This window comes from Eulemur rufifrons, chromosome 11, assembly GCF_041146395.1.
Source record: "Eulemur rufifrons isolate Redbay chromosome 11, OSU_ERuf_1, whole genome shotgun sequence".
Taxonomy (NCBI): domain Eukaryota; kingdom Metazoa; phylum Chordata; class Mammalia; order Primates; family Lemuridae; genus Eulemur; species Eulemur rufifrons.
Genome location: NC_090993.1, coordinates 2,671,411 through 2,697,931, shown reverse-complemented (window position 1 = coordinate 2,697,931; position 26,521 = coordinate 2,671,411). Strand labels below are relative to the sequence as shown.

Genomic DNA, 26,521 nt, shown 5'->3' with positions numbered 1-26,521 from the left:
TCGTCCTTCCCACCTCCCAGCAGCTGGGTGTTAAGGGCGGCCAGTCAGGGTGACTGTGGTGGCATTTGTTAGAGAGGATGACACGTCTTCCGTCTCCTGAGAATTTGCCACCTGGCAAGATGACATTTCCACGGATGGGCAGACGGGGAGATGGAAAGCAGCGGGGGTTCTGCCCAAGGCCGCCGCGGCCGGGTAGCCCGCACGCAGCACCGTGGAACGCAAAGGCGGCGCCACCCAGATAACAGACAACATCTATGACGCGCCTACTGTGCGCCCAGCACGGAGCTAGGCAGAGTCGAGGCCGTCTCTTCTGTTGACTCCGGCCGTGGGAGCGAGTCCGCCCCGGGCCTTCCGTCCCCGAGTGTGTGGGAGCCCACGTGCGCCAGGCACCAGCGGGGGCCCATAGCCGGTGCCAGCAACACCACCGGGAGAGCCCGGGAGTGCTGTCTCCAGGTGGCCCAAGCTGTGGCCACCCACCGGGCGTGGGGGAGAACAGGGCGCCCTGCATCCCGCCCTGGGGCCCTCAGGCCCCAGTGGGCCTGTGACAGGTATCTCAGGGGGTGGCGGAACATACCCGATCGTGCCAGCCAGGCCAGGCAGCCGCACTCCCAGGTGCAAAGTCGCCTTGCTGTGGTCTATACCTTTGTGTCCTCCCCAGACTCCTGCGCTGAAGCCTTGGGCCCCAGTGTGGTGGTGTTTGGAGGTGGGTCCTTTGGGGGGTAATTAGACTCGCATGAGGCCATAGGGTTGGAGTCCCCGTGGTGGGACGATGCCCTTGTAAGCAGATGAAGAGGGTGGAGTGTGCCCTCCACCGCCCCCGCCCCTCACCGCTGTGCGAGAAACCAGGAGGCCGCCCTCCCTGGGACCCCGCTGGCACCCTGGTCTCAGACTTCTCAGCCGCCAGACACGTGAGAAATCCGCGTCTGCGGTGCGAGCCGCCCATTCACGGTCTTCCCGTCACAGCAGCTGAACTAAGACACGCCTGCCGCCTCCTTAAAATCAGACCCAATTCCCTCCCCCCATCCGTTTTCCCAGCTGCATTTACGAAGCCCTTGCTAGGTGCCAAGAACGGGCCAAATCCGCGTGCACCAAAGCGGAAAGACGGTGCCGCGGCCCTCCGGCTCTCACAGGGCTGTGAAGGACACAGACAAGCCACAGAATGCGACGCTGTGTGGTCGGTCCCGCCAGGCAGGATACCACCGCGGGGACGACGCGGGCTCTGGCACCAGCACGCCAGGCCGGGTCCCAGCTGCATCGCGGGTTAGCCGGGAGGCCTTGGCAAGTGACCGGGCTTCTCTAGACCTCAGTTTCCCCATCTATGAAATGAAGGTACTGACAGTAGCCTATTTCAAGGGGTGAATGTGAGATTAAACTCATGCACGTAAAGTGCTTAGAACACAGCGCGAACTCACCCAGGGCTACCCGGGAGCACGAGGAGGGCCCCGCCCAGACCAGGAAGGTGGGTGACCCGGGGACAGTCCTCCCCCAGAGGCAGTGCTGGAGCAGAATCTTGGCAAATAAGGAGTTATTTAGTTATGAATAGGAAAGTGAAATTGGAGATCTCAGTGAATCCTGCTCTCATAGTGGCTTGTGGCCAGTGGCACAATTCTGCACTCCACCTTTTTTATAAAAAAAAAATGTAGCACAATTGCTAAGTTCAACATGTCAGCCTCACAAAGCCTGCGGCTCGGGACTCAGTCACACGCCACGGTGCGATACAGTCGGTAAAAATTATAACTGCAACGGCTACGCAGCAGGAGGAGCAAGTGCTTTAAGCGAAATTACAAAAATAGTGTGTTTACCGTGCGGGGGACTATTTAAAAATATTTATGTATGTGGACAAGGACTGGAGTGTATTAAGCAAAATAAAAATTGTTTTGCCTTGGCAGAATCATGGGTGGCTTTTTCTCTCTTTTCAAAAGCAAATTTTCTTTTCAGTTAAAACAAAGTTTTAGGCAGCCCACTGAGATCCAACTCTGCAAGGATGTCCCCCAGATACCACCTTACTGGCCGTGGAGGTGATGTAGCAGCCAAGCAAACTAGGGGACAGATGGCACTCAGACATCTGACATAGACGATAAATGATGCCGGCCGGGCACGGTGTCTCACACCTGTAATCCTAGCACTCTGGGAGGCTGAGGCAGGAGGATTGGTCAAGGTCAGGAGTTCGAGACCAGCCTGAGCAAGAGCAAGACCCACCCCCGTCTCTACTAAAAATACAAAGAAATTCGCTGGACAACTAAAAATATATAGAAAAAATTAGCCAGGCATGGTGGCGCATGCCTGTAGTCCCAGCTACTTGGGAGGCTGAGGCAGGAGGATCGCTTGAGCCCAGGAGTTTGAGGTTGCTGTGAGCTAGGCTGACGCCACGGCACTCACTCTAGCCTGGGCAACAGAACGAGAGTCTTGTCTCCAAAAAAGAAAATAAATGATGCCATGGGACTATGCCAGGGCTTCGACAAAAGCCCCTGAATTTCCAGGAATGCCTCTGGAATGTGGTCTCCCAATCCTAGGGTGTCATTTCCAGTGGCCTTGGGCCCACCTGCTGGAGGTGAGACGAGAGGGCAGATTCCAAGGCTTCTGGTTTGGAAGCCTGGGAAGGACTCCCGTCCCAGGAGATGCCGAGGAGCCGCTGTGGATTCATTTAGGTGGCCACACAGCAACAACAGCCGAAAGGGAGGTGGCCGGGCTGAGCTGGCGCCCCAGCCTCCCGGAGGACCAGGGAGGAAGGAGGGGAGGCGGAAAGAGCCTTGTGCTGAGCTCATGCTCAGGTGCTCCTCGGCTGGCTGGGGCCTCCCCATAGGCCTGGCAGACACACCTGCTCCTCCTTGGAGCCGTGCTCTGCAGAGTGACCCAGGTGTGTGCTCCAGTGCTGGGGACGACTTCCTGCCGGGGCCCTTGGGACCAGGCTCAGGATGGCTCTCTCCGGGGGGAGCTGGGGTTGCTGCCCTTGCCACGGGGGATTCCCACACTTGCAGGGAGGGGCTGTCCCGCGTGGTCTTTATTTTGGAAGTAACCAAACCGGAACCCCTGGCCGTCCTGGGCCCCCACGACCAGCTCTGTCCCCCCAGCTCCCTGCCCTGCAGCTACCCAAGCCAGCAGCCCCGGGGGACCGCATGTCACTCCATTTAATGAGGTGCTTCTGCGGCCCGGAACAAGGACAGGCCATCCGTCCACCTGCCAAGGAGAGGCGGCAAGAGGAGCCGTGTTCGCTTCTGGTGATCCTCGTGAGATCACCGAGCCGGGGGGTGGGTTTTTCACCGCAGGGGCTCATTAGCCGGAGGGAGGCTTCACTGGGGCTTGGCAACCCAGGCTGGCGCGTTCTCTTTCCAGCAGTTTAAACAAGCAGGAAAATGACAGGGGTGACAGCCCCCGAGATGGGGAGGGCGTGACTCGGGCCCTGGCCAGACGCCAGCGCAGGCTCTGGGGAGAAACCGGCCCGCAGACATTGCCTATTAGGGCAAGAAGCCTCGCGGCTGCAGAAGGCTAAGTGGTGTCGGGAGTGGCGTCCTCTGCTACCCGGTAGCTCAGCCCGGCCACCGCAGCCCCCAGCAGGCCACCAGGTGAAACACGCGGGTCTGTAGAAACAGCTGGTTATTGTCCCCTCTCGGAAATGGCGCTTTGGGACATCTTGTGATAGACACCGAGAACGACTCTCACGTTTTCCCCGACAAAGCTGTTCAGACACAGCCTGGCCCTTTGCCCCATCTTCTCCCCAGCCCTGTCCTGCATGTCCTTGTTGCCACTCAGCCACCCACCCCCTCAGCTTCCTGTGACCCAGAGCCCGGCCAGGCCCCGCGGCTGCCTCCTGCTCCCCCCGCGGTGTGGGGGCCCGAGGGTGCCCGCTGCCCCCGGCCGGGCCAATCTGTCTTTCTGGGAAGCCTCGGCCGTCACCTGGGGGTGGTCCCTACCGCGCTACCTGTGTGACAGGCAGCGTGACACCGCCTGTGACACTCCCCTTTACTGAGGGCTCGTGCCGTGCCCGCCCCGCTCTGAACAGGCCTCGCTCAGTCCTCGCAAAGCCCTGTGCGGGGACAGGACAGGGAGGGCGGAGGGGCGGTCCTGGTGCCAGGCTGCCTGAGGCCACCGCTCTGCCCCTTCCTGACCCTGGGCGGGTCCTTTAGGCTCTTTGTGCCTAACGGTCCCCCTCTATGGGCCTCGGTGACGCTCACGGCCTGCGTCACAGCCCGGCGTGGGAGCAAGTGTGTTCATACGCGCAGACTCCCGGACGGAGCCAGCCACACTGCCAGCGTGGAGCCCAGCATGTGCCCCAGGCCTGTGTGTGTCACCGTGACACACGCCAGTGCTTCTTGTCACTGAGCGTGGATGCTCTGTTTGTCGGTTCCCGGGAGCTGGGGCCGTCCTGTCTCTGAGGGGCGTGAGGCCCTGGGGCCCACCCAGCCCCGGCCCGAGCCTCCTTGTCTTTCCCACTTCGCCCACTGCCCGGGCCTGCCCCCCACTCGCGCTGGGCTGCAGGAGTCCTACCACGTCAGCCCCGGGGACATTCAGAGTCCCCAGCTCCAAAGTAGAGTTCCCATCTCCCTCACAAGGGCGCTCCCTGTTCACACAGGGCAAAGGTGGACAGAAACCAGACTGGTGGCCACAGTACCCGAACCCATGTAACTGGGTCCCCAAGGAAACACCCCGGTCCCGCCTGGCTCTGTACGAGGGACGGACGACCTCTCTAGCACTCTGTCCCTTCTCTTGGCCTGCAGGCCAGTCCCAGCCCCTGTGGCCCCTTCCTGTCCTGCAAAGCTCTCCTCATTCTGAGACCCGGCAATGCTAACGTCCCCCGCCTGGTGCCCTAGACGCACGTGTTTACGTGAGGTCCCCCCACGTCGACAACTCCAACGGGCCTGGTCATCTGCCATTTTCACCCCCTTCACGTCAGTTCCCCTTCTGGAAACAGTGCCCGTAGCTTCCTTTGGGGTCCTCCTCTCTCCCGTGCTGGGCCATGAAGTTTGGGTGGGACTGACCTTGGCCCCCAGCTCCCAAGGTGGGCACATGACATGGGTCTGGCCAATCCAAGCGTCCCATTCCCCCCCTGCCATGGTGACTGGCTCAGAGAAGGGCACCTGACTCAAACCAGCCAATGAGATTCAATCCCAGGAGTCTCACTGGACAACGAGGGGGAAAGAGCCCTCTTTTGGAAGGAAGTCCTGCCATTTTCAATAACATGGATGAACCTGGAGGACACTATGCTAAGTGAAATAAGCCAGACACAGAGAAAAAAAATACTGCATGATCTCACTTAAATATGGAATCTAGAAAAGTCAAACACTTAGAAACAGGGAGGAGAACAGTGGTTGCCAGGGTTGCAGGGGGTTGGGAAACCGGAAGACGTGGGTCAAAGGGCACAAAGTTGCAGCTCTGCGGGAGGAGCAAGTCTACAGATCCAACGCTCAGCTCGGGGACAGTGACTGATACCGTATCGTACGCAGGGAATTGCCTGGGAGAGTAGATTCCAGGTGTTCTCACGTACTCACACAGGTAGCTGTGTGAGGAGATGGCTGTGTTCATTTCCGTGACTGTAGCCGTCATTTCACTTTCTGTATGTGTATCAAAACACGGGGTTGAACACCCTAAATATATTTAGTTTTTATTTTAAAAATTGAAAATAAATAAAAAGCCCTCTTTTCGTTGGAATTGCCAGTTTAAAAGACATTGTCGCCCTAGAGCCGCTGGGAGTCACTGTGTAAAAAGTCCACCGAAAATTCAAACCATATAGAGAAATGGAAGTAGGGCGAAGAACTGGAAAGAGAAACTGGGTCTTCAGGACATCTTTGAGCACCTGGATCCAGCAAGGCCTGCAATCCATCGTGCCCTGGACTTTACTGTTCTGTAAACCAACGAATTCTCTCATCTGTTTAAACCAGCTTGAGGTGGTTTTCTAACACTCTGAGTTGAAAGCGTTGTGACTAACCCGTCGCCATCTGTTGCGAAGGCACTGTGTATATTAACTCAGTCATGGCAACGGGCCGTGAAGTAGGTGCTACTAACAGCGGGTTCACCAAACCTGAAGCACAAAAAGCATAACTGACCCGGGCGAGGTTACACAGGGCAGAGCCAGGGACGGCAGGACGGATGCGCCACTTTGGGGACCGTACAGTGTACAGGGACTCACCTATGCAGGGACGCAGAGCACTGGTGTGAGCACCGCCCAGATAACACCCATGGGTGCTGGGCCAACTCTCTGGAAAGTGGTACTAAAACAACAGCAACAAAAGGAAGCCAAACTTCATAACCCGCCACAGGCCCAGGGCTCAGGCACGACCTCCATCTTCCTGCTCCCCGTGGGGTGAGAGGAGGTGAGAGGGGAAGGTGTGGTCGCCTCCAACTGCTCGGGGACCGGGGTCCGGAGACCTGGGTTTCAGCCCTGGCTCTGCCACCATGTGACCGGGGAAAGGCCTTCCTTCCTCCGACTCTAAAGTGAGCGGTTTGGACCGTGTGTTCCCCAAGGTCAGTTTCAGCTCTAACTTGTTGTGACCCTGGTCCTGCAAAACAGAAGAAAGCCATTCCGGCAGGACCAGCAGCAGGGACAGCACAACCTTCCCGCTCAGTGCCAGGGCAGGACCACGCGGGAACGTGTAGGCGTCTGCCCAGAGGTTGGGACACTGTCCCTGGGGCAGAGCAGCCAGGGCACCGTGGTCCCAGGAAAGCTGCCCAGGGCTGACTCGGGGACTCCAGGAACTCGGGGGGCTTCCCTGGCCCTCCCAATCCACCTGGAGGCCCTGCCCTCCGGCGGAGACTTGCACAGCCCACCTCCTCCCTGGTCTGTTCTCGGGGACACATGACCAGCTCCGCTTCCTGCCTCTGGCCACACAGGGCTGTTGGCCCCTCCGTCCTTGGGTTTCCCAATTTCCACCGAAGTCCAGCTTCACGAGGGCATCCCTGGAGACCCAGGATTTAGTCGCATGCCTACTATATCTTAGGCACTTAATGCCTACGTATTGAAAGTCATTAAATGAAGGTAGTAGATGTTTTTAAAAACAGACTGAAAAAAGTCCAGAGACTCTCAGAGTCAAAGGCTCTTATCTTTCCAATTCATTTCAATGACCTGGACCCGGGACGCCTGTGCTGTGGATGCTCCTCCGCGGAGGAAGGTGACGGCAGTGGCTTCTTTGATGACACGGGTGATAGCTTCTCACAGCAGCCTATATCCTTGTCATGCCCTTTAATTCTTGTTTATGGGCCATGCTTGATCAACAGTGTCTCGCTGCCTCCCTGCTCTGGCTGTCCGCGCCGGGACAGCGGCTCCCACAGGGCAGGCTGGTAAGCAGCTCTGGCTGAGAGGCCTCCAGCACCCAGAAGGGCAGAGCAGGAGGATGAAGAAGGGAGAAGGTCCTGAGCGGTCCACAGCCCCCCTGGGGCATCCTCGACCAGGGCCTGACAAAGACCGCATCTTAATTTTTCACTAACCTCTAAGTCAATTTGAGCATTTCCTTTCTTTATGAATGTAGACAACAACCGGAGTAATATGCAGAGAATCTGGTCTTCATCACCGATAGAAATGACGTACGTTTCTGCTGTAGTTGAGAAGTCGGTTTCTCAAAACATCGTTGGCACTTACCGCTGTTTCAAAGCTATATAGCGCTCACGAGACCCGCTCCGGGATGGCCTGATTTAGTGCATCAGTAAGGAAGGCACTGTGTTTCTATATACACGTTTGGAAAATATTTGGATAACTGTTTTTCAATATCATTGGGGTTTTTTTTTTAAGTATATGTAGTAAATACATTAAAAATGCATTTTTTTAAAAAACCATTATTCTGAGAAGGGGTCCCAGGCTTCTCCAGACTGCTACAGGGTCCAGTGGCACCAAAACAAGGATAAGAACCTCTGGATTTCAGTCTCTAATGTCTCCTCCAGGGTCTGACATCCCACTCTTTTTTTTTTTGAGACAGAGTCTCACTCTGTTGCCCAGGCTAGAGTGAGTGCCATGGCGTCAGCCTAGCTCACAGCAACCTCAAACTCCTGGGCTCAAGGGATCCTCCTGTCTCAGCCTCCCGAGTAGCTGGGACTACAGGCATGCACCACCATGCCCGGCTAATTTTTTCTATATATATTTTTAGCTGTCCATATAATTTCTTTCTATTTTTAGTAGAGATGGGGTCTCGCTCTTGCTCAGGCTGGTCTCGAACTCCTGAGCTCAAACGATCCACCCGCCTCGGCCTCCCAGAGTGCTAGGATTACAGGCGTGAGCCACCACGCCTGGCCTCCCACTCTTCAACTAGGAAGGACAGAGGCAGTTTAGCTGGATGCTGGGGCTCCAGGTGCTGGGGAGGGAGACGGGCGTGAGCAGGGAAGGGAGGGAAGGCCCCTTGCTCGTTGGAAGAAAGGTTGCTCCAGCCAGCAGGAAGCAGGTGGAGGAGGGTGGGCCGGCCTTCGTGCATGGGAACTTTTCTCACCCTGGAGCTGTCTAGTCTAAACCAACGGCGAGGGCATCTGTCCCGAGTTCAGAGTTTTTGCACCGTTTGGGGGAGCCGTTCTCAGAAGCTTCTCTCCTACTCTACACACTTGCGTTTTATTTTACAGGGTGCTCACGGGCGCTGGGCATCGTTGGATGTTCTGACACTGCCAGTGTGCTTTGGATGAGCCCCGTTGCTAAGAAACAAATCCCAAATGTATCTTTAAACACACAGCTCCATAAAAGCACATTCCTCCTCACTCAACTCCACCGTGTCTTTTCTTGGGCTGCTTAAGTTCTACCAACAGCTGTTTTCCAAAGGCCACATTCGGAGCCTCAAGGAAATCCAGGCAACTGCTCTGATTACCCCAACAGAGCTCGGGGCCACGGCCTTGGGCAGAGAGGAGAGAGGAGGACACCATTTCAACCAGCGTGGTCTGCAGAAATGGAGCTGCGGCTGCTGAAGGAGGGCCTGGGGGAGGGGCGGGGCTCAGGCCAGGGCCAAGCTAAGAGCAGGAGAGGGGCCCCTGACACAGGGCAGACACCCCAAGGGACTGGTGAGCTGTGGCCCTGTCCTGGGGGCTGCTTAGTATGTCTAAGATTGCTGACCCCGCCATTCCCTGCAGAGCGGCCCCAAGTCAAAAATGCTTTAAACCAAATCCAACCACAGCTCCTGTCTCTGGAAGGCTCCAGTTTGCCTCAGTGTCTCCACCGCGCAGCACAGGCCCCCACCACCCCCTCCCAGTCCTGAAGGTGGCAGCGGGCCGGGCCCCGCAGGCAGGCCACTGCCAGAAGCTGGCACCCTTGGTTCTCCTTCTTGTCCCCCAATCCCAGGCTTTGGGGGTACCCTACACCGGGGCTCCCCAGGAGTGTTACTCAGATGGGGTGCAAGTTCCTCGGCCCCACCCCACTCCTACTAAGACTATATCCGACTCTCTGAGGGTGGGAGCTGGAATTTTGCATTTTTACCAAGTTTGCAAGGTGTTCTGATGCAACCGGAGGTCAGAGACCCACAGTGGAAGGCTGCGTATCAGCCACGATTCTGTCCCCAAGTTACGGAGCACCTGCTGCAAGCCAGGCAGGGCGACAGAGCTGAGTGAGGACCTGTCCTGAGCTCAGGAGGCCCACGGTCTGGTGGCCCTGCCGGATCCCACGGCACTGGGCCTCTCGCAGCTGGAGTGGGAGGGCTGGCTTCACCCCAGGACAAATCCTACAGATAATAATCTTTAATCACTGTGTGAAAAGCTCTCTTCTAAGACTTTATGTATAATAACTCATTTAATCTTCAAGAGAGTCCTATGAGGTGTGTACTATTATCCCCATTTTGTAGAGGAAGAAACTGAGGCACAGAGAGGTTCGGTCACTTGCCCAAAGTCACACAGCTATCACGCGGTCGAGTGGGATCCAGGAGGTATTCCCTCAGTGAAAAAAAGTTATACCAGAAAAGGGTCACCGGGATTTGGGGAAGTGAGCACACACGCACCCCGGCATTGGCATTCTGGGTCCCTGACTCACCATCGTCAAACACCCTGTTGCTGGGAACCCACAGGGGACTCTACCTCCCACGCCCTCTCTGCTGGGCAGCGAGCGTGGTGAGCGCGGCGGGCGGTTCTGTGCTGCCTGCGGTTGCTGCTCAGAGAAGGAAATAGGCCATTCTGGGTCCCGGCAGGGAGCGCAGGGCCAGGCCTGCCCTTCCCACACGGGAAGCCTTGCTCCAGCGCATTCCCTGCCTTGGGCCTCGGGGCACCCGAGCCAGCGCCACGCTGCTCCCGCGGAGGGGCCAGTCCTGGGGCTGCGTGTTCTCTGCTCCTCGCCCCCGCTCACCAGCTCCAGCCAAGCTGCCTGGTACTGATGCTTAAAAAAAAAAAAAAAAAAAAAACCCTTTTTTTTTTTTTTTTATTTAATTAAATGTGTGTTTGAGGGAAGAGGCTGGAGCTGCGCTGCAGGCAGCGTTCTGGTTCCAATTCCCACTCTGGACGAGGCGGCGAGCCACGTTCCCCAAGCTGTCCCTGCCAAATTCCTCTGAGCTATTTCAGGGCAAACAAAAAAATGCCTGGGAAGCCCTGGGAGCAGCCCTGGCAGGCCCTGAACAAGCCGCCCCGCGGTGGGACTCGCAGCCCCGCGCACACCGAGCCCCGCCCGAGCCTCGCTGCTCTAGGACCCAACTTGTCACCCTGCACCCGGGCCCGTGCTCTGCGTCCTTCTGACGTGTGCAAACCCTGGGCGTGCACTTCCCTAGGCACAAGCCGGGCACGGGCACACGGGCTCCCGCCTCTCCGGGGCATCTCAGGTCGGGCTTCCAGGAGTGGAGAGGAGCCCCCGCCAGACACGCAGTCGGCTACCTCCTCCAATGGGTGGCCCTGTTTGCATTTCCCGCACTGCACAAACAATAGCAGTTCACACAATGGCTTTCGAGTAATTCATAATTCCTTATGATTCACAATTCTGTATGATTCAGGCCCCTCGGCGGTGCCCAGGTGCTCAATCAGGCGGCGCCTGGCACCGAATGTTCGACCTCGGTGGAATCGTCTGGTGCCAACGCGCTTCCCCTTTCAACTCCTTTTACTTGTCATTTCCTCTCCAAAGTGTTTTTCAGTTATTAGGAAATTCTCTCTCTTATTTGTTCTGTTCCTCCCTCGATCTCGTTGTATATCCTCGGGGAAATAAAGTTTAATGGTAGGCCCCTATTTGTGAGCCAAAACAAATGTCTGGCATCATTGATAAAAATTATGCCGTTTGGTGCCACTGGGACCATCCATCTCTTCTTCTAATTAAATCTGTTTTTCCTCAAGCACCAGCATCCAAGATGAATATAAAACTATTTCTTATTCACTGTTTTCTTAACAGCTAATGTTGTGTTTTTGCTTTCTTTTATTTTCCATTGCAAATGTTCGGCAGTTCAGGATTGTGCATGAAATGGGATTTTTGAACCAATCTGGTTAAAAGGGAAAAAGAATCCTCGGGCTCCTCCCCTCCCCTTGGGTAGCTCCAGGATGGCTAGTCCTCAAAGGGTTTTTGAAACCAAGGTTTGGAGAGAGAATTCAGGTCAGCCTGGCCTCGGCAGGACCATTGATTAGCAGAGCGGGTGCCCATGACTCACCACCCCACTGGCTTCATGGCGGGCATGGGCTGTCTCCTTCTCCCCGACCAGGTCCACTTCCCAGAAGCCTCTTGTGTCAGTTGTGTTGTTAAGAGATCCAGGTTTCTTCCAAAACATAGATTCTTGGAATCTTATTTGTAGCATTTGAGGGAAGCAGGGTTGGGGTTGCTGCCAAATTCACCACCTACTTTCCCCCCAACACTGCATATCAACCTCAGCCTTCAATGTGCAAAAATCCCCACAAAAAATCATGTTTATGGAAATGATATCGCCATGGCAACTGTAAAGGTCTCACAAGTATTTTTAAAATAGCAATTAACAAAACCCACTTATAAAAACCTAAAATCTGTTCCTTTACGGGAAATTAGCGAACACGCGGACTCTAACAAATACAAAATGTGTTTTGTGACCTGGTGGCAGAAAGTCAGTCAAAAGGGCTCTTGACCCTCGATTAATTGGGGGCAGAGGGTTGAATTTGTGAAAGCAAAGTTTGACTTTTTTTTTTTTTAATGAGAGGTTGCACTTCGAATTTATTCTGGAAAATGACACCAAGATCTTCTGGTGCAGAAAAATGCGAGTAAGAGGCCCGAATTGCCGAAATACTAATTTATTACTTTCTATTTTTCTCATCGCTGATATTATTACCTTCCCCACTCTGCAAGACTATTCCATTTTTAACTCATAGGTTTTTAGCAGTTGCATAAGCTTCTGCTGCTGTGATTTAGCCCGGCTGAATCTCTTTTATAAAACCTGCTTCTCAGAAGTCTGCACACAAATCACACAGGAGGGGGAAAAAAAAAAAACCGGATTCAGAAGTACCCTACTAGAACCTTTTTGCTTTTTAAAACTGTAATTGGTATGGCTATCAAAAGGGATCCTTTTGAGTAGATGATGCACTAATTTTTGGTGGCTTTTGTAAAGACTTAAAATGTAACAGGCATATTTTGATGACTTTTCTCATAACAAAGAATCATTGGGGGCTTTCACACTTCAAACAGCGGAGGTTCTTTCTGTGAGGGGAGGAAGACAAATCAAACCATGCAACTGATGACTTCATTCCTTAGCTGGTCTCAGTCTCCAAAGGAGGGGGACAGCAGGGAAGGGGGGGACAGAAAGGCAAAACGGTGGGTCCTAGGGAGTAAGAAGGACACTGGGCTGAGTAGTGAGTTGCTGTCAGTGTCTTCTGTCTATGGCGTGAAGGGTCAGGAGGAATCTCTGTGAGGTTTGAGCACAAACCACAGGCCGGGCAGGTGTTGCCTCTTCCAAAATGAGGGCCGCAGGTGAAGGAGGGAAACGGCATTCCTGGGGGCAGTGAAGCTTCCAGCCTTCTGGGCTTCCTGCGAGGAGAGCGAGCTGAACCCTGGATTCTGCCCCTGGGGAACACTCTGGGCAGGAGGGGCAGCCAGAGACCCCTGAGCCAAGTGCCTGGGGTGGCAGTGGGGGGACCAGATATGCAGTGGGAGGAGCCCGGGTGGGCAGCCACGCCCCCTCCCCGCCCCCTCTCGCAGCCCACTGGGGACTGAGGCAGCTCCTGAGCACCCACAGCCCTTTGGAAGCCGGACGCCCACGCCTTGCAATGGCAGGAAGCTCCGGCTCCGTGGACTGGCTGTTCCCGAGCTTCCAGGAGGAAGGAAGACTGCATTAAAAACCAACTTCTTTAGGAAAACCAGGTGCAGGGGCTGGGGACGGGGGTGAGAGCAGGGAGCAATCGTGGTGCCAAGGCCGGTGGTCCAGGACCCCACGGACCAGTCAGGGGTGCAAAAAACAAAGCTCTCTGTTTGTGTAGGAGGGGCCCAGCGGGAAGCAAAGGCCCTGGCCCTTAATGAAGGGACTCTTGGCAGGGGTCTGGGCAGGACCCAGAGAACCAAGGAAGGAGACTGAGATGTTGGTGACACCCCCGGGCCTGAGGGGACAGAGAGAGGGAAAAGGTGCCATTGAGTCTGGAGAGGGCTGGGTGGGGGAGGGGGCTGCAGCATGGAAGCCGTGGTCACAGACAGGAAGTTGGGGGGAAAGGGCAGCTGGTACCCCAACCTCTCCCCTGCTTCCTTCCATGCCTGCCAGTGCCTCCCATTGGCCAAGACACCTGGAAGGCAGAGGGCGAGGGCGCCGGCCCCGCAGGCCGTGGAGGCAGGCCTACTTGGGCCCAGGGCAGGCCAGGGAGGGGTAGGCATGCAGGCAGGAGGGGCAGTGCAGGGGAACCAGCCGGCCCACCCCTGCGAGGGCAAGGCTTCTGCTGGTTCAGAACCCGAAAGCACGTGACGGGCTGGGCTGCGGGTCTCGGCCCCCGTCGGCGGGACCGGGCTGCGGCAGAGCACGCACGCATTTCCTGACATCAGCTACGCAACGCACACGGCCCTGATGTTATTCAATACTCAGCACAAACAAGGAGGCAAGAGTAACCACCACTCCTGCTTCGACGGGTACAAAGTGGAGCCTGGCAGGGACGGGGAGCTCCATCGGGCCAGCAGGGCGGCTGTGCCAGGGCGGGAAGGAGAGGCTGGGATTCCAGATCTCAGCCCACGGCCTCCTTGAGGAAGGGGCGGTTTCCCAGCTCACTGCCAGTCAGCAAGCTGGGGCCATTCTACCGGGCGCCCTGCACGGGCCCTGCGCCGGGGGAAGATGCACAGAAAAGGTGTAGACGACGAGATAAATTAGAAAATCCAAATTAGAGTGGCAGGTAGACCAGGTGACCCAAAGGAGTGGACGCTGGGCTTTAATGTGCATTCCACCATCACCCACCCACAGCCAGCCAGGGTCAGCTGTCCTCAGACACATGTTAGGAATCACGTGCATTTCCCCTCTCGTGCTTGGTGGCAGTGCCAGTCCCCTGAAGTGTGGGGATGGGGGCTGGGGAACCCCATGCGGAATATGGAATGATGGGATGGAAACAGCCCTGGGAGGCAAAACCGCTCTCCCCCCCCTCCCCTGGGTCCTCCTGCAAGGAGCCAGCCTCAGAGTCCAGCTGTGGGTGGGAGGACCCAAGACCACCCACGCCTTATGGCCACGCCTGCAAGGGAGGGGGGCCTCAGAGGGCCCCACCCTTTCTGCCTCGAGCCTCAGAACCCCAGCTCCCGGGGACCTAAGATGGTTATGTTTACTTTTGTTTCCTTGTGAGTCAGGCCACAGGGTGATTCCTGGAAAGATTCCACTTGCGCGTTCAACCCACATGACCCCTCGGAGCAGCCGGGGCTAAGGGCAGCCCTCCCGTGCTCCCCTGGCGGGGCGCGGTCACCGGCCGTTGGTCTGAGCTGGTTTCTCTGGAGTCCACGCGTGATTCCTGGATTCCACACTGAGATGTCAGAAAGCGGAATAACCAAGAAAATAAAGACTTCTCCAAAACAGCTCTGCAGCACTGAGACCTGCTCTTGGCTGAAGCATTCAGTTCCCGATCAGTCCCAAAGGCGGGCTGCAAACGCGGCCTATTTGGGCGCAATGGGCCACTGAATGGGGATCAGATTGTGTGCCCTGACCCCAGCCCCCTGGGACACTCCAGCCCAGGCTTGAGGAGCCGAGAAACACCTCATGCTCCCAAACGCCTGCAGTAAACTTTTGTGTGCCTTTGGGACTTCCATGGTAGGGGTCCCTGGGAAAGTGTCCTTCGGGGCCGGGGTTTGCAAACCAATGTTGCCTTGTGCCATGACTTTCTTCCTGCGGCCCCCAGAAGGCCCCTGACTGGCTTTGGGCTGGGGGACCTTAAGTGATGGGAGAGAAGATGTGAGTTCCTGGGGGACGGTAGTTTGGATGTAGGTGCGATGGCTATGTCTGAGCTGCGTGACCATGTTTGGCTTTTTGCCATACAATTTAACTTTTTATTTTAATATACTTCCAAACTGGCAGAAACGTTGCGAGAGTGATACAAGGAACCGTCTACCCTACATTTTACTACATTTGTCTCGTCATTTTCTCTCTTTCTCTCGTCACACTCTTATGTATTTTTTCTGAACCGTTTGTGAATCAGCTGTGTACATCGTGGCCCTTTAGTCCTTAATAGTTCCGTGTGTTTCCGAAGAACAAAGACGTTCTTTTATATGTCCATAGTGCAGTTAGGAAGTTTAATATTGATGCAGTATTTGATCTAATCTACAGTTTAGAGTCCACTTTTTTTCACTTGTCTCAGGAACGACATTGGCATTTTTTTCCTCCAGCACAGGATCCGATCCAGTCCGAGATCACACCTTGCAGAAAGTCGTCACGTGTTTTACTCTCCTTTAAACTTTCATGACTTTCCCCCTAGATTTAGCTTTTATCGCCCAAACCGATCTTTATTAAGAAGGTTTATGAAGATCGAACCCCTGCATGCTCCTCCCACACTCACCAGTCCCCTTAGCTACACACCTGCCAGGGCACAGGGCAATTACGGACGGCGGCCCTGCTCTTCTCAGTGACATCACAACGGCTCTGTGAGTCCCCCACAGCGCGGGCCACCTGTCCATGCTCCTCCCCTGACAGGTCAGGGCACCCAGGACTCCTGGGGAACACACGTGCTGTGGCACAACACATCTGCTCCCCTCCTGAGACCTCTGTCCCTTACTTCCCTCTGAGCTAGGAAGGCTGAGAGATGACATGAAAGCCATGTCCCTTGGGTAAGGGCTCACTAGGTTAAAGGAACAAGGGGCCTGCGCTTGGTTCCGCCTTTCCGACCAGTAGTCCGTGTGCGTACGTAGCCTCACGTCAACAAATGCCGACCAGGAGAGCACTAGGTGCTCTGGGAGGCTGGAGGTAGATGAAGCCAGTCCCTAGCCTCAAGGAGATGACTTCACGTAAGAGGATTGAGACCAAAACAAAAGAACCAGAATGTCACGCAGAGCAAGGGACATGTCCTAAGTGACCTGATCGCCCTGAGGAAGGAAGAGCCCACCTCACTGGAGTGGTCGAGAAAGGCTTTCAGAGGAGGGCATTTGAGATGGGCCTTGAAGATTGGGTAGGAGTTCAACAGTGATGGTGGCGGAGGGTGCACCAGGCAGGGGGTACAGCAGGAATGACAACGCTCCTAAATAAAGGACTAAATAAAGCGAGGGAAAGAGTAGGTGAAGCTCACTAGACCCTTGCGGATCCGATGTGGAATATGAACTTCGTTCCACGGACACTGGGGAGCTACGGAAGGTTTCAGAGCAGAAGTGCAATGATCAGAGCTGAGACACGAGTAGAGATGTGCTTAATCTGCTGACAGAAATTCTACTGAGACAGAAATGTAATATTAGATCAGTGTAACATTAGATTCCACACCCAGATTCACCGCAGCACTAGTCACAATAGCCAAGATACGGAACCAACCCCAGTGTCCATCGATGGCTGGATAAATAAAATGCGACACCTATGCAACATGGAATACTATTCAGATTTAGAAAAGAAAGAAAAGTCTGTCATTTGCAACAACGTGGATGGAACTGGAGAAGATTGTGCTGAGTGAAATGTCAGGCACAGACAGACAGATACTGCGTGTTCTCACTGACATGTGGAATCCAGAAGAATCCAACTCATGGACGCAGAGTGGCATGGTGGCTGCAGACACCGGGGGCTTGGGGAGCGGGGAGATGATCGTCAAAGGATACAAAATCTCAGTTAGGAGAAACGTGATTTTTTTTTCTTTTTCTGAGTTCTCTTGCACCAGGTGGCGAACATAGTTAATAATAGAGTATTGTACATTTCAAAATTGCTCAGGGAGTAAATCTCAAATGTTCTCACCACAAAAAGTGTGAAGTATTTGCTAAACATCAACGAGCTCGATTTAATTATTCCACATTGTATTCGTAAATAATAGCATCCCTTTGTGCCCCACTAATTTATACAGTTATCAATTGCCAATTTACAATTTAAAAAAACACAGGAGATTTTGCTACTGTTAATTAATAACAATAATCCCCTTCTGATCATGGAGTGCTTTTAGTCGACAGAGCATGACTTTGTGAGGTGCCCGAGCGGGATTATTGTTTCCATTTTACAGATGGGGAAACTGAGGCTCGGAGAGGCTAAGTGACCTGCTCAAGGTTCCCTGCTACTGAGGAACCAGAATTAGGTCTAGAGCCTCCCGCCTTCTAGTTTGCCTCCCTTTCCATAATGCCTTGTGGCATCGGAAGTCTGATGTAGAACTGGAAATGTTATTTAGTTTAGACTTTCCAGGTCATTCTGTTCAGCCTGTTGCTCATTTCCCAAGCTGCCAAGTTCGCCAAGAAAGCACCCCCTCACTGCTGCAGACTGCGGCCGACCCTCCTCCGTTAAGCACACACCACTGCCTACATTAATTAGAGTCTCCCTTCCCATTAGACTGTGAGCTTCCTGAAGGCAGGGACTGCATTTTCTCCGACTCTGCCCTCCAGCTCTGAGCACAGCCCTGGCCCACGGCACACAGTGGGCGTCTGCAGAGTGACATGCAGCCGAAGGCACTCGGGAAGCCAGCGCTCCTCTGCTTAGCTCACTGTCTACACTGTATCGAGACACAGACTTCCTCTGCGTCAGCTGTTACCTGACCACGACAGCAGCTTAGGTTCCCCGCCAGGTCTCAGAAGAAACACTATGCTGTGCACACATCGACTTCAAATTACACTTGAAATGGGGCAGGTCCAAAGTGAGATGTGCTGTAAATATCAAATACATGCCACATTTTGAAAACATAGTACACAAGAAATATAAAAGATTTCATTAATAATTTTTATATTGATTATATGCTGAAATGATAATACTTCAAATATTGGGTTCAATGAAATATCTTATTAAGATTATTAAGGTTTATTTCACCTTTTCTTTTTTTACTTTTTATAATAAGATAGTTATGTGCTGGAACATTTTAAATCCCATATGTGACTCATATCGTATTTCTATTGCAAAGTTCTGGCTTAGGGCCTTGCAGGTCATGATAAGGGCTTGAGCTTTCACTGTGAGTGACATGGGAGCCACTCGAGGGTTCTGAGCTCAGAAGTGACATGATCTGACTCGCTTGTGTTTTGCAGGATCACTCTGGTCGCCATGGCGAGGACAGACTGCACGGGACGTCAGCAAAGGCAAGCAGACCCTTTAAGATGCCACTGCAATCATTCGGGGGACGGAGGCCTGGAGCAGAGCGTGGCGGGAAGCGGTCAGACACTGCACAGATTCGGGAAGCAGAGCCAAGAGCACTTCCTGACAGACGGGGCGTGGGGCGCGAGCAGAAGAGGAGTCCAGGATGAGTCCCCGTTTTTGGCCTGAGCGACTGGAAGGATGCCAGATGCTGAGATGGGGAAGGCTGAAGGAGCAGCTGGTTTGGGGAAGACCAGGCGTTTGGTTTGGGATAAGGTAAGTCCGGGATGCCTTTTGCTTTCCAAGTGGAGATACTGAGAAGGTAGAAGGAAGTAAGACTCGGGGGTTCAGGGCAGAGATCTGAGCTGGAGCATCTGAAGTTGGAAGTCATTATCATAAGGATGCAATGTACTGTGCAGTTATCAGGGGGTAAAAAAAAAAATAAATTAAAAAAAAAAGAAAAATAAGGATGCAATGGAAAGCCCAGAGACCGGGCAAGGTCACCAACGGCCACAGGCAGATAGGAGAAGACCGAGTGTCCTGGGGAACCCCCAAGTTCAAAGGTTGCCGAGAGGAGCGAAGGAAACAGAGAAGGAGCCACGAGGCAAAAAGAAAACCAGGAGAGAGTGGTGGTCCGGTGCCAAGTGAAGAAAGCGTCTCAAGGAGGAGGCAGGGAGCAACTGTGTCCAACGCCACTGAAAGGCCCAGGAAGAGGAAGACAGAGACCTGACCACGGGATTTAGCAACCTGGAGGAGATTGGCCACCCTGACAAGTGCAGCTTAGGTGAGCGATGATGATTAAAGTGAGTTCACAAGAAAATGAGAGAGGGGGGATTGGAGACAACAAATACACACAACTCTCTCAAGGGATGTAGCTGTAAAGGGGAGCAGAGAGATGGTCAATAGCCAGAGGGGATATAGGATCAGGACAGGCTATTTGAAAAAGCTGGGGGACAATTTCAGCATGTGTGTGTGCTGCTGGGAAGGAGCCAGTAGACAAGAGAAAAATTGACGATGCCAGAAAGAGTGGGAATGCTGATGTTTTTCCAGTCTCCGGAGAGTGTGGTTATGTTGCTTCCTCATGTTTCACCAACTCGAGACATCATGTGTCGCCTTTCTGCTATGAGACACCAGTCAGCTTGCTTCTCTCACCGCTCGTCTCACCTCGCCTCTTGCTCCCACATCATCCCAGCATCTCACTGTCGTCCTTTATCCCAACAGCGTCACTGTTTCAGTTTATCTACTGGTCACCTCGGTGCCCTATATTTCTTAGTCTATTAACTACAGACAGTGTCCCTTGATTCCTCACTTTATGCGAGGAGGGTGTTCACGCCTTCAGCCAGGTGGTAGAGCAGCCCCCATCTGAGACCGGCCATTGTCACGAGAGAGGGAAAAGGACGATGGTAGAACGTCACAATGCAGAGTCTGCTCGGCACGGCCTATGTCATTGCCACTCACTTGCGGTTGACCAACGCAAGTCACACGGCCAAGCCTGGTATCAGTGGGCAGGGGAGGAAGTATTCTCCTCCCACAAGAGGTGGGCAAGCCACACGGCACCAGGTGGGGGTGAGCCATTCTCTTTTCGGGGAGGACAGTGAATAATTGGCAACAATAATTTAACAGATCACAACTCCACTTCTCTATTCTACTCTCCAACTTCTACAAGCTGTGTTTTTCATTTTATGTTGTCAAGGTGGAAAACATCTGTACGACAGGGAAGGCAAGTGCTTGGGCCACGTAATACGTTTTCTCAGCGTGGTGGAGCCTAACACTGCTCCTTCTGGGAGACTGTCTCTGAACCCCCTCTCCTACCCGCCCCCCGAAGGAAGAATTAATTGCTGCTAAAACACTCTGTTCCTGCTGCCATCATAACACTTATCCAATTCAAACAAAATTTCCATCCATTTTCCTCAATGGTCTGTGACGTCTTGACTGATTTATTCATGCTCACATCCTCAGTGCCTGGGATGGGCAGAACCGGCCATGCACATTCAGTTGTCACAGGGCTTCAGATGAGCCAGGAGGCCTTGAGAAGTGGATCTGAGCCAGGGGGTGGGGCTTTCCAAGAGCTGGGGCCATTCCAACTACTCCTGGGGGGGGGGTGGCAAAAAAATACCTGCACGGTTCTCCTGGGCTGCTTTGTTATGCAGGACCCCACCGCAGGGGCAGAGAGGAGCAGAGGGATCAAAAGTGCTTGTGCTCCCAGAGATGGGACCAGTGCTCGGCTCTGCAGAACAGCAAAGAGCAAGCAGGACTCGCTGTCTCCAGAGAGCTTCCAACACGCCAGACCGTGGGCTTTATGTAATCACATGTTGTCCTCCCAGCAGCCCGGAGAGATAAGTAGGTGTCCCTGGCTTACAGATGAGAAACACTACCAAGGATCAGGAGTCCCCCCACTCTGTGTGGACAGGAGCAGGCACTTGGGCACCCAGCAAACTGTACAGTAGCAACCAAAGCAAAATGGAAAAAATGCCTGGATTATGTCACTGAAAATTCAGAAATCTGTACACCTATGGCTCATACAAAAATCCCATAGGGCTGGGCACAGCGGCTCGTGCCTGTAATCCCAGCACTTCAGGAGGCTGAGGAGGGAGGATGGCTTGAGCCCAGGGGTTCAAGACCAGCCTGGGCAACACAGAGAGACCCCATCTCTACAAAAAAAAAAAAAATAGAAAAATTAGCTGGGCGTGGTGGCATGTGCCTATAGTCCCAGCTGCTCTGGAGGCTGCGGCAGGAGGATCACTTGGGACCAGGAGTTGGAGGCTGCAGTGAGCGAGGATTGTGCCACTGTACCCCAGCCTGGGTGACAGAGAGAGACCCTGCCTTGGAAAGAAAAAAAATCCCATAGGATCCTGATCTAACAAAGGGAAATGTGAAGGTGGATCCCCAGGGCACCGGGCAGGGGGCAGGGGCAGGAATGGTGGCCTTTGGCCCGATGCTGCCAGTGCAGGGAGCTAAGGGTGGGAAAGGCTCCTAGTGAGGGGAGCCCCCGCAGGGCACGCTCAGGTGCGCGGGCAGGCAGCCCGTCTCCCGGGGCGGGTCTCCCACACGGTGGTTCCCTCCTGCAGCAGCGACTGGGTGCAGCCCCTCCCACCCGGCACCAATGCATCTGTTTCCGCAAAAGACCACAGGGTGGCATTTACTTCACCACTTAAAAAAAAAAAAAAAGTGGAATCAAGACGCGTTCTGGCTCACGATCTTCACCTCCTCCAGAGAGATGGACAGGCAGTCTCTTTCCTCTAGCAGGTGGGAATGGGTGACACAACGAAATTAGCATCAGCTTGCTTCCCTGCAGCGGCTGAATGTGCACCGAGAGCTGGTCTGATGACACCCGGAAGGGAGAAGCCCAGCTGAAGACCACCTAACTTGCTGCTCAGACTGGCGGCTCCGGCCGCAGCCGCCCCCTGGGGCAGAAAGACCAGCAGGCGGCAGGGGGAAGGGAACGCGCCCGGCGTGGGTGGGTGTGGCCTTGGCTGTCACCGCAGCGAAAGCCCCTGCTCGGCAGGCTGAGAGCGCGGAGGCCGTGAGAAAGGCCACAGTAAAGCAGAAAACCACTTCAGCTGACCCGGCTCCTGGGAACTGGAGCCCCGCGCGGGCCACGGGCTCGCCGGCAGGGGCAGGCTTTCTCCTGGAGCGGCGCGGGGTGCCTGCCTCTCCCGCCCCGCACGGGAGAGGGGACACCGCTCAGCACGCAAGGACGGCCAGTGCCACGAGCTGGAGGCGGGGGACGGCGGCGCAGGCAAAGGGTTAAGGGAATGATGGTCTGGAAAACTCGTTCCCTGCCTCTACTCACCCTTGTGGCACCATCTCTGGTGATGTGCCCCTGTTTTAAAATTTGGGACACCAGCGATGCCACCAGAGCCCCTACAGGCAGCCGGAGTCCGACACAGAATGACATCGGAGCGCTGCACTCCATCAGGAACGGAAGGGGTCGGAGGGGGTCTGGGGTCGTCGCTGGCCAGACGCGGTCCAAGCCCGCGCGCACGCAAGCTGATAAAAGCACCCGCTGCCCCGGGCGCCCTGCGCGGTGCTGGCGGAAGCGCAGGCTCCCCCGAAGGAGGCGGAGGAGACTAGCTGGAGTTCTTGTCCCCACGCAGTCCCTACCCCACGAACCGACGCGGGGTGTCTCCCAAGACCGGCTGTCCCCCCTTTCCCCAGCTCAGCCGACTTCTCGGACGACGCTCGGGAGCTTGGTCCCCGCCGCGGGGGTCCCAGATCTCCTCCTGCCCTGCCCCGCTCCCCTCGGGGAAATGGGCTCACGGAAGGATGCGGGCGACGGAGAAAAGGGGGCCCCCGGGGGGGGAGCCTCTCCGGAGCTGGGGGAGCCATCCGGGCCGCCGCCCGCGGGCTCCAACGTTCTCCCCAAAGTTTCCGGCTCCTTGGGGCCCGGCCACCTCGCCTGCGGGTCGCAGACCCCCGCGTGGCACCTCCTCTCCGGGGTGCCCACTCCACGCGCTTTTGCCACCTGCCAGGGGACGCTGGCAGCCAGGCCGGGCGCGCGTGGGCGCCGTGCTCGCAGCGGGGGGCGCCGCCCGAAGGTCTCCCGCCGCGCCCAGCCCCTCCCCCGCGCGCCTCCCGCAGCGGGTCCCGGGTCGCAGGGGTCGCGGCCGCCGCGTCTTACCCAGTCCCGGCACGAAAGTGTTGAGGAAGAGGCAGATGACAGCCACGGGGAAGGGCATGTAGGGGATGGCGGCGCGCAAGGGGCCCTTCTTCTCGCGGACCTGCACCACCACCCCGCTGGAGGAGGACGCCCCCCGGGGGTCTGCCGCCGCCACCGCCGCCGCCGCCGCCGCCGTCTCGGGGTCTTTGTGCGAAGGCTCCATGGTGGGGCGCGATCTCCGGGAGCCGGGCTGCGGCTGCCCGGGCTGGCGCCCAGCGCACGGGGGCAGGCGACGGGCGGCTCCCGGCTCCGCGCGGGGCTCAGGCGGCCAGCGGAGAATCCCGCCCTCCGCGTCCCCACTCGCCCGGCCTCTGCCGCGCGCTCGCCGCGCTCCCACACCCCCGCGGAGGGCGGGCAGGGCGGCGTGACACTCGGTGACAGCGCTCCGACGCCCCTCCTCGCCGGGCCCCTTCCCCGCCCTCCTCTCCGCCCCCCGCCAGCCAGAGACATCACGCGCAAGGAATGGAAAATCGGGGCGAAGGGAAAAGGTAGGAGAGGAAGGCAGAGGGAACCGGAGGTACAGACACACCTGGTCCTCCCCAGACAGGTGACCCGGGATCCTCGACAGGGAAACACTGCGTGCTGGGCGTGTGCTCGGCTGGCGCGGTCAGGAGAGCCTGGGGGCTGAGTCCTTTAATCTGGAGCACACATTTAGCGTTAGGGAGATGGGGGACAGGGGACGAGCAGCGCCTGATACCTACTAGACCTCCATTTCATTGTGATTTCAATAAATTTGTTTCAAGTCTCGGAGAAAGAGCAATCCTGGGATGGGATCGATAACAGAGCTGGGAGCAGGAAACACAGCCTTTCAAACGCCAGGCCGGGTCCCTGCAAGACCCGCTAATATGGGACACCCCCCCCCCCCGCCCCAACACACACACTCACACACACACACACACGCGGAAAGAGGTGCACCTGCCGCTGGGGAGGGGGGTTGGGGACCATCCACCATCCCCTGTGCTGCGCGGTGGGGGACCTGGGCCTCCCGTGGGCCCGACGTGGCGGTTACAGAGCCGGCGAGGACGCAGCGCCGTCTGGCGTTGACAACGGGGCAGAAGCGAGAGGACTCGGCTCTGCCCCAGCCGCAGCCGGAGGCCCCACGTTGGATTAAATTTTCTGGATAAGGCCGCCTGCACCTCCGCCCCTGGAAAAAGTGCATGGGTGACAGTTGTCGCCTCTCGCGTTGGGGAAGGGCTCGAGGCACAGGCAGCCAATCGTGGGAATAATTGGAACGATGCACCCCGGCAGTCCTCCTTCTTCAGGAATGGGAGCGACTGGCCCTGAAACCACCGTGGGGCTCAGATGAAGGGTATTAAAAGAATATGGATCATTTTATGGGTCTCTGAATAAAACAATTTTAAAAGCAAATGGCCAGGGTTCGTGGTGATACTTGGGGACACACACACACACACACACCCTCGCACGCAGAGTAACTAGCTTGGGCCTGGCAGTCAGAAAAACAGGACTGAAAGTTTTAGTGTCTGTCCAGCCGCTGGTTACCTGCACGGCTGAGAAGAACTAGTTTAGCCTCTTCTGGGCTCGAGCTACCGTGGCATCTCGCAGTTCATTTCTCAGATTCTCGAAGGCAGGGCTGGGTGTAACTCGGTTCTCTCTCCCGGAGCCCGGGTCGTGGCGGCCTTCGGCACGTGAATATTCAATGGAATCTCGCTTTGGTAGCAGCGTTCCCAAACAAAGAGATGGTCTGGGGACGCAGGGCGGACAGACACGGCTGTGGTGACCACAGTCTGCGAGAGAAACCGTCAGTGCGATTCTTGGGAATTAATTTTCTAAGTCACTGATCTTGAACTACCTGAGCCCCATGTTTGGACTTCCCTCTGCACGCTGCCTTCCCGTGACCCACCTCCTGGTGGCCTTTCCCACAGGTACCTGTTCGTGTGAAGGCAGAGCCCCAGCTTGGGCTCCACGCACATCGCCACCCCTACCCGCTGCGGGACTGTGAGCAGAGCGAGGCATCTCTCTGCGCCTCCGTTATCCGCTTGTTTCACAGGACTTTCCACGCCCACCCTTCCCGCTCTGAAAGGCCAGGAGTGTGACATTAGATCCTAATTATTATTTCAGGTCTTTGGATCAGGTGGTTTATTTCCCTGTTCTTCCGTGGATGGAGCTTCCCCTGCTCCTTCCTAAAGTGACATTTGTCTTCTCCAATCGTCCCCTGAAGCCATAATGGAGTAACGTTTGCAGAAGGACAGGATGAGAGACCTTCCAAAGCCAAGGTCAGCAGGGAAGGAAGGCATGAGTCTCCGTCCTCCCAGCATGGGTCTCTGTCCTGGTGCAAGGCCCCTCCCCTCTGTGGGTCTCTTTTTTTAATAGGGTGAGTGTGTCAGCAGAATAGTCAGGCCAGGCAGTCTAGATTTGGGCGCCAGCTGTTTACAGAAGTATTTGAAGAGCGCAGTGCTCACGGGAAGTCAGAGGGAAGGGGTGAAGGGTGACAGAAGCTATCAGTCCTGCAAGACGGTGAGCTTGGACATTGTCCCTCTGATGGGGACAAGATGGGACCCAGGACCCAGAGTAAGCACCAAGGTCACTGTCAGACAACCCGAACTCTTGCCCCACTACACAGCCTTTAAGGCCCAAGACATGTGATTACTTAACTTTATAAGCTAAATTAATTAAAATTCAGTCGCACTGGCCACATTTCAAGTGCTCAGTGGCCACACGTGGCTAGCGGCTGCCATATTGGACGGCGTAAATAGAAAACATTCTCAGAACGTTTTTGTCATCTCGGGAAGTTTGATTGGACAGCTCTGAGTTAGAATATAGACTGGGCTGCAGAGGAAAAACGCACAACATCAAAAGGGCTTAAGCAAGACATTGGTTTATTTTTTTTCATTCATAAAATTCTAGGTCGGTAAAGTAGCGAAATTCCCCAAAGTCACCAGGACGGGCTGTGCTTCTGTGATGCCCACGGACCCTGAGTTCCTTCCACCGTGACACTCGGGCTTTCCTAGGGTGTTTCCTTGTCCGCACAGCCAGAGATGGTGCAACGGCCGGGGGGAAGGGTGAAAGAGTATATCCTTCCTTTCCAAGTACCACCTACACCTGCACAGAGCCCTTTCGCTTACGTCTGTTGGCCAGAATTTGTCACATGGCCTCGTGTAACCACAAAAGAGGCTGGGAAACTATTCTGGTCAAAAATTAGAAGTTCATTACTATGGAAGACATGGAGAAGGGATGTTGGGGGCAGGCGGCACTCTCGTCCACAGCAGCGACATGTAGCACACGAATCCATCTCTGCCCGTATTCTCCTTCTTGCAATCTTTCCCTTGTTCTCTATCCTTCCACTCTTCTATTTCCACCTCTCCCTTTTCTCCTGCTGACCACTGCACCCTACCCCACCCCT

The 26,521-nt window shown here is 55.4% G+C and overlaps 1 protein-coding gene across 2 annotated transcripts in view; it reads right to left on the bottom strand.

The window, feature by feature from the left end:
* The window catches only part of STUM (stum, mechanosensory transduction mediator homolog), a 31,812-nt gene extending 8,489 nt beyond the window's left edge, over positions 1 to 23,323 (bottom strand). For both annotated transcript variants that reach the window (XM_069484761.1, XM_069484762.1), the window contains exon 1: positions 23,122 to 23,323. In XM_069484761.1, coding sequence (XP_069340862.1) covers positions 23,122 to 23,323 — 202 coding nt within the window. The remainder of the gene's footprint in view (positions 1 to 23,121) is intronic.
* Between the last annotated feature and the right edge of the window lie 3,198 nt (positions 23,324 to 26,521).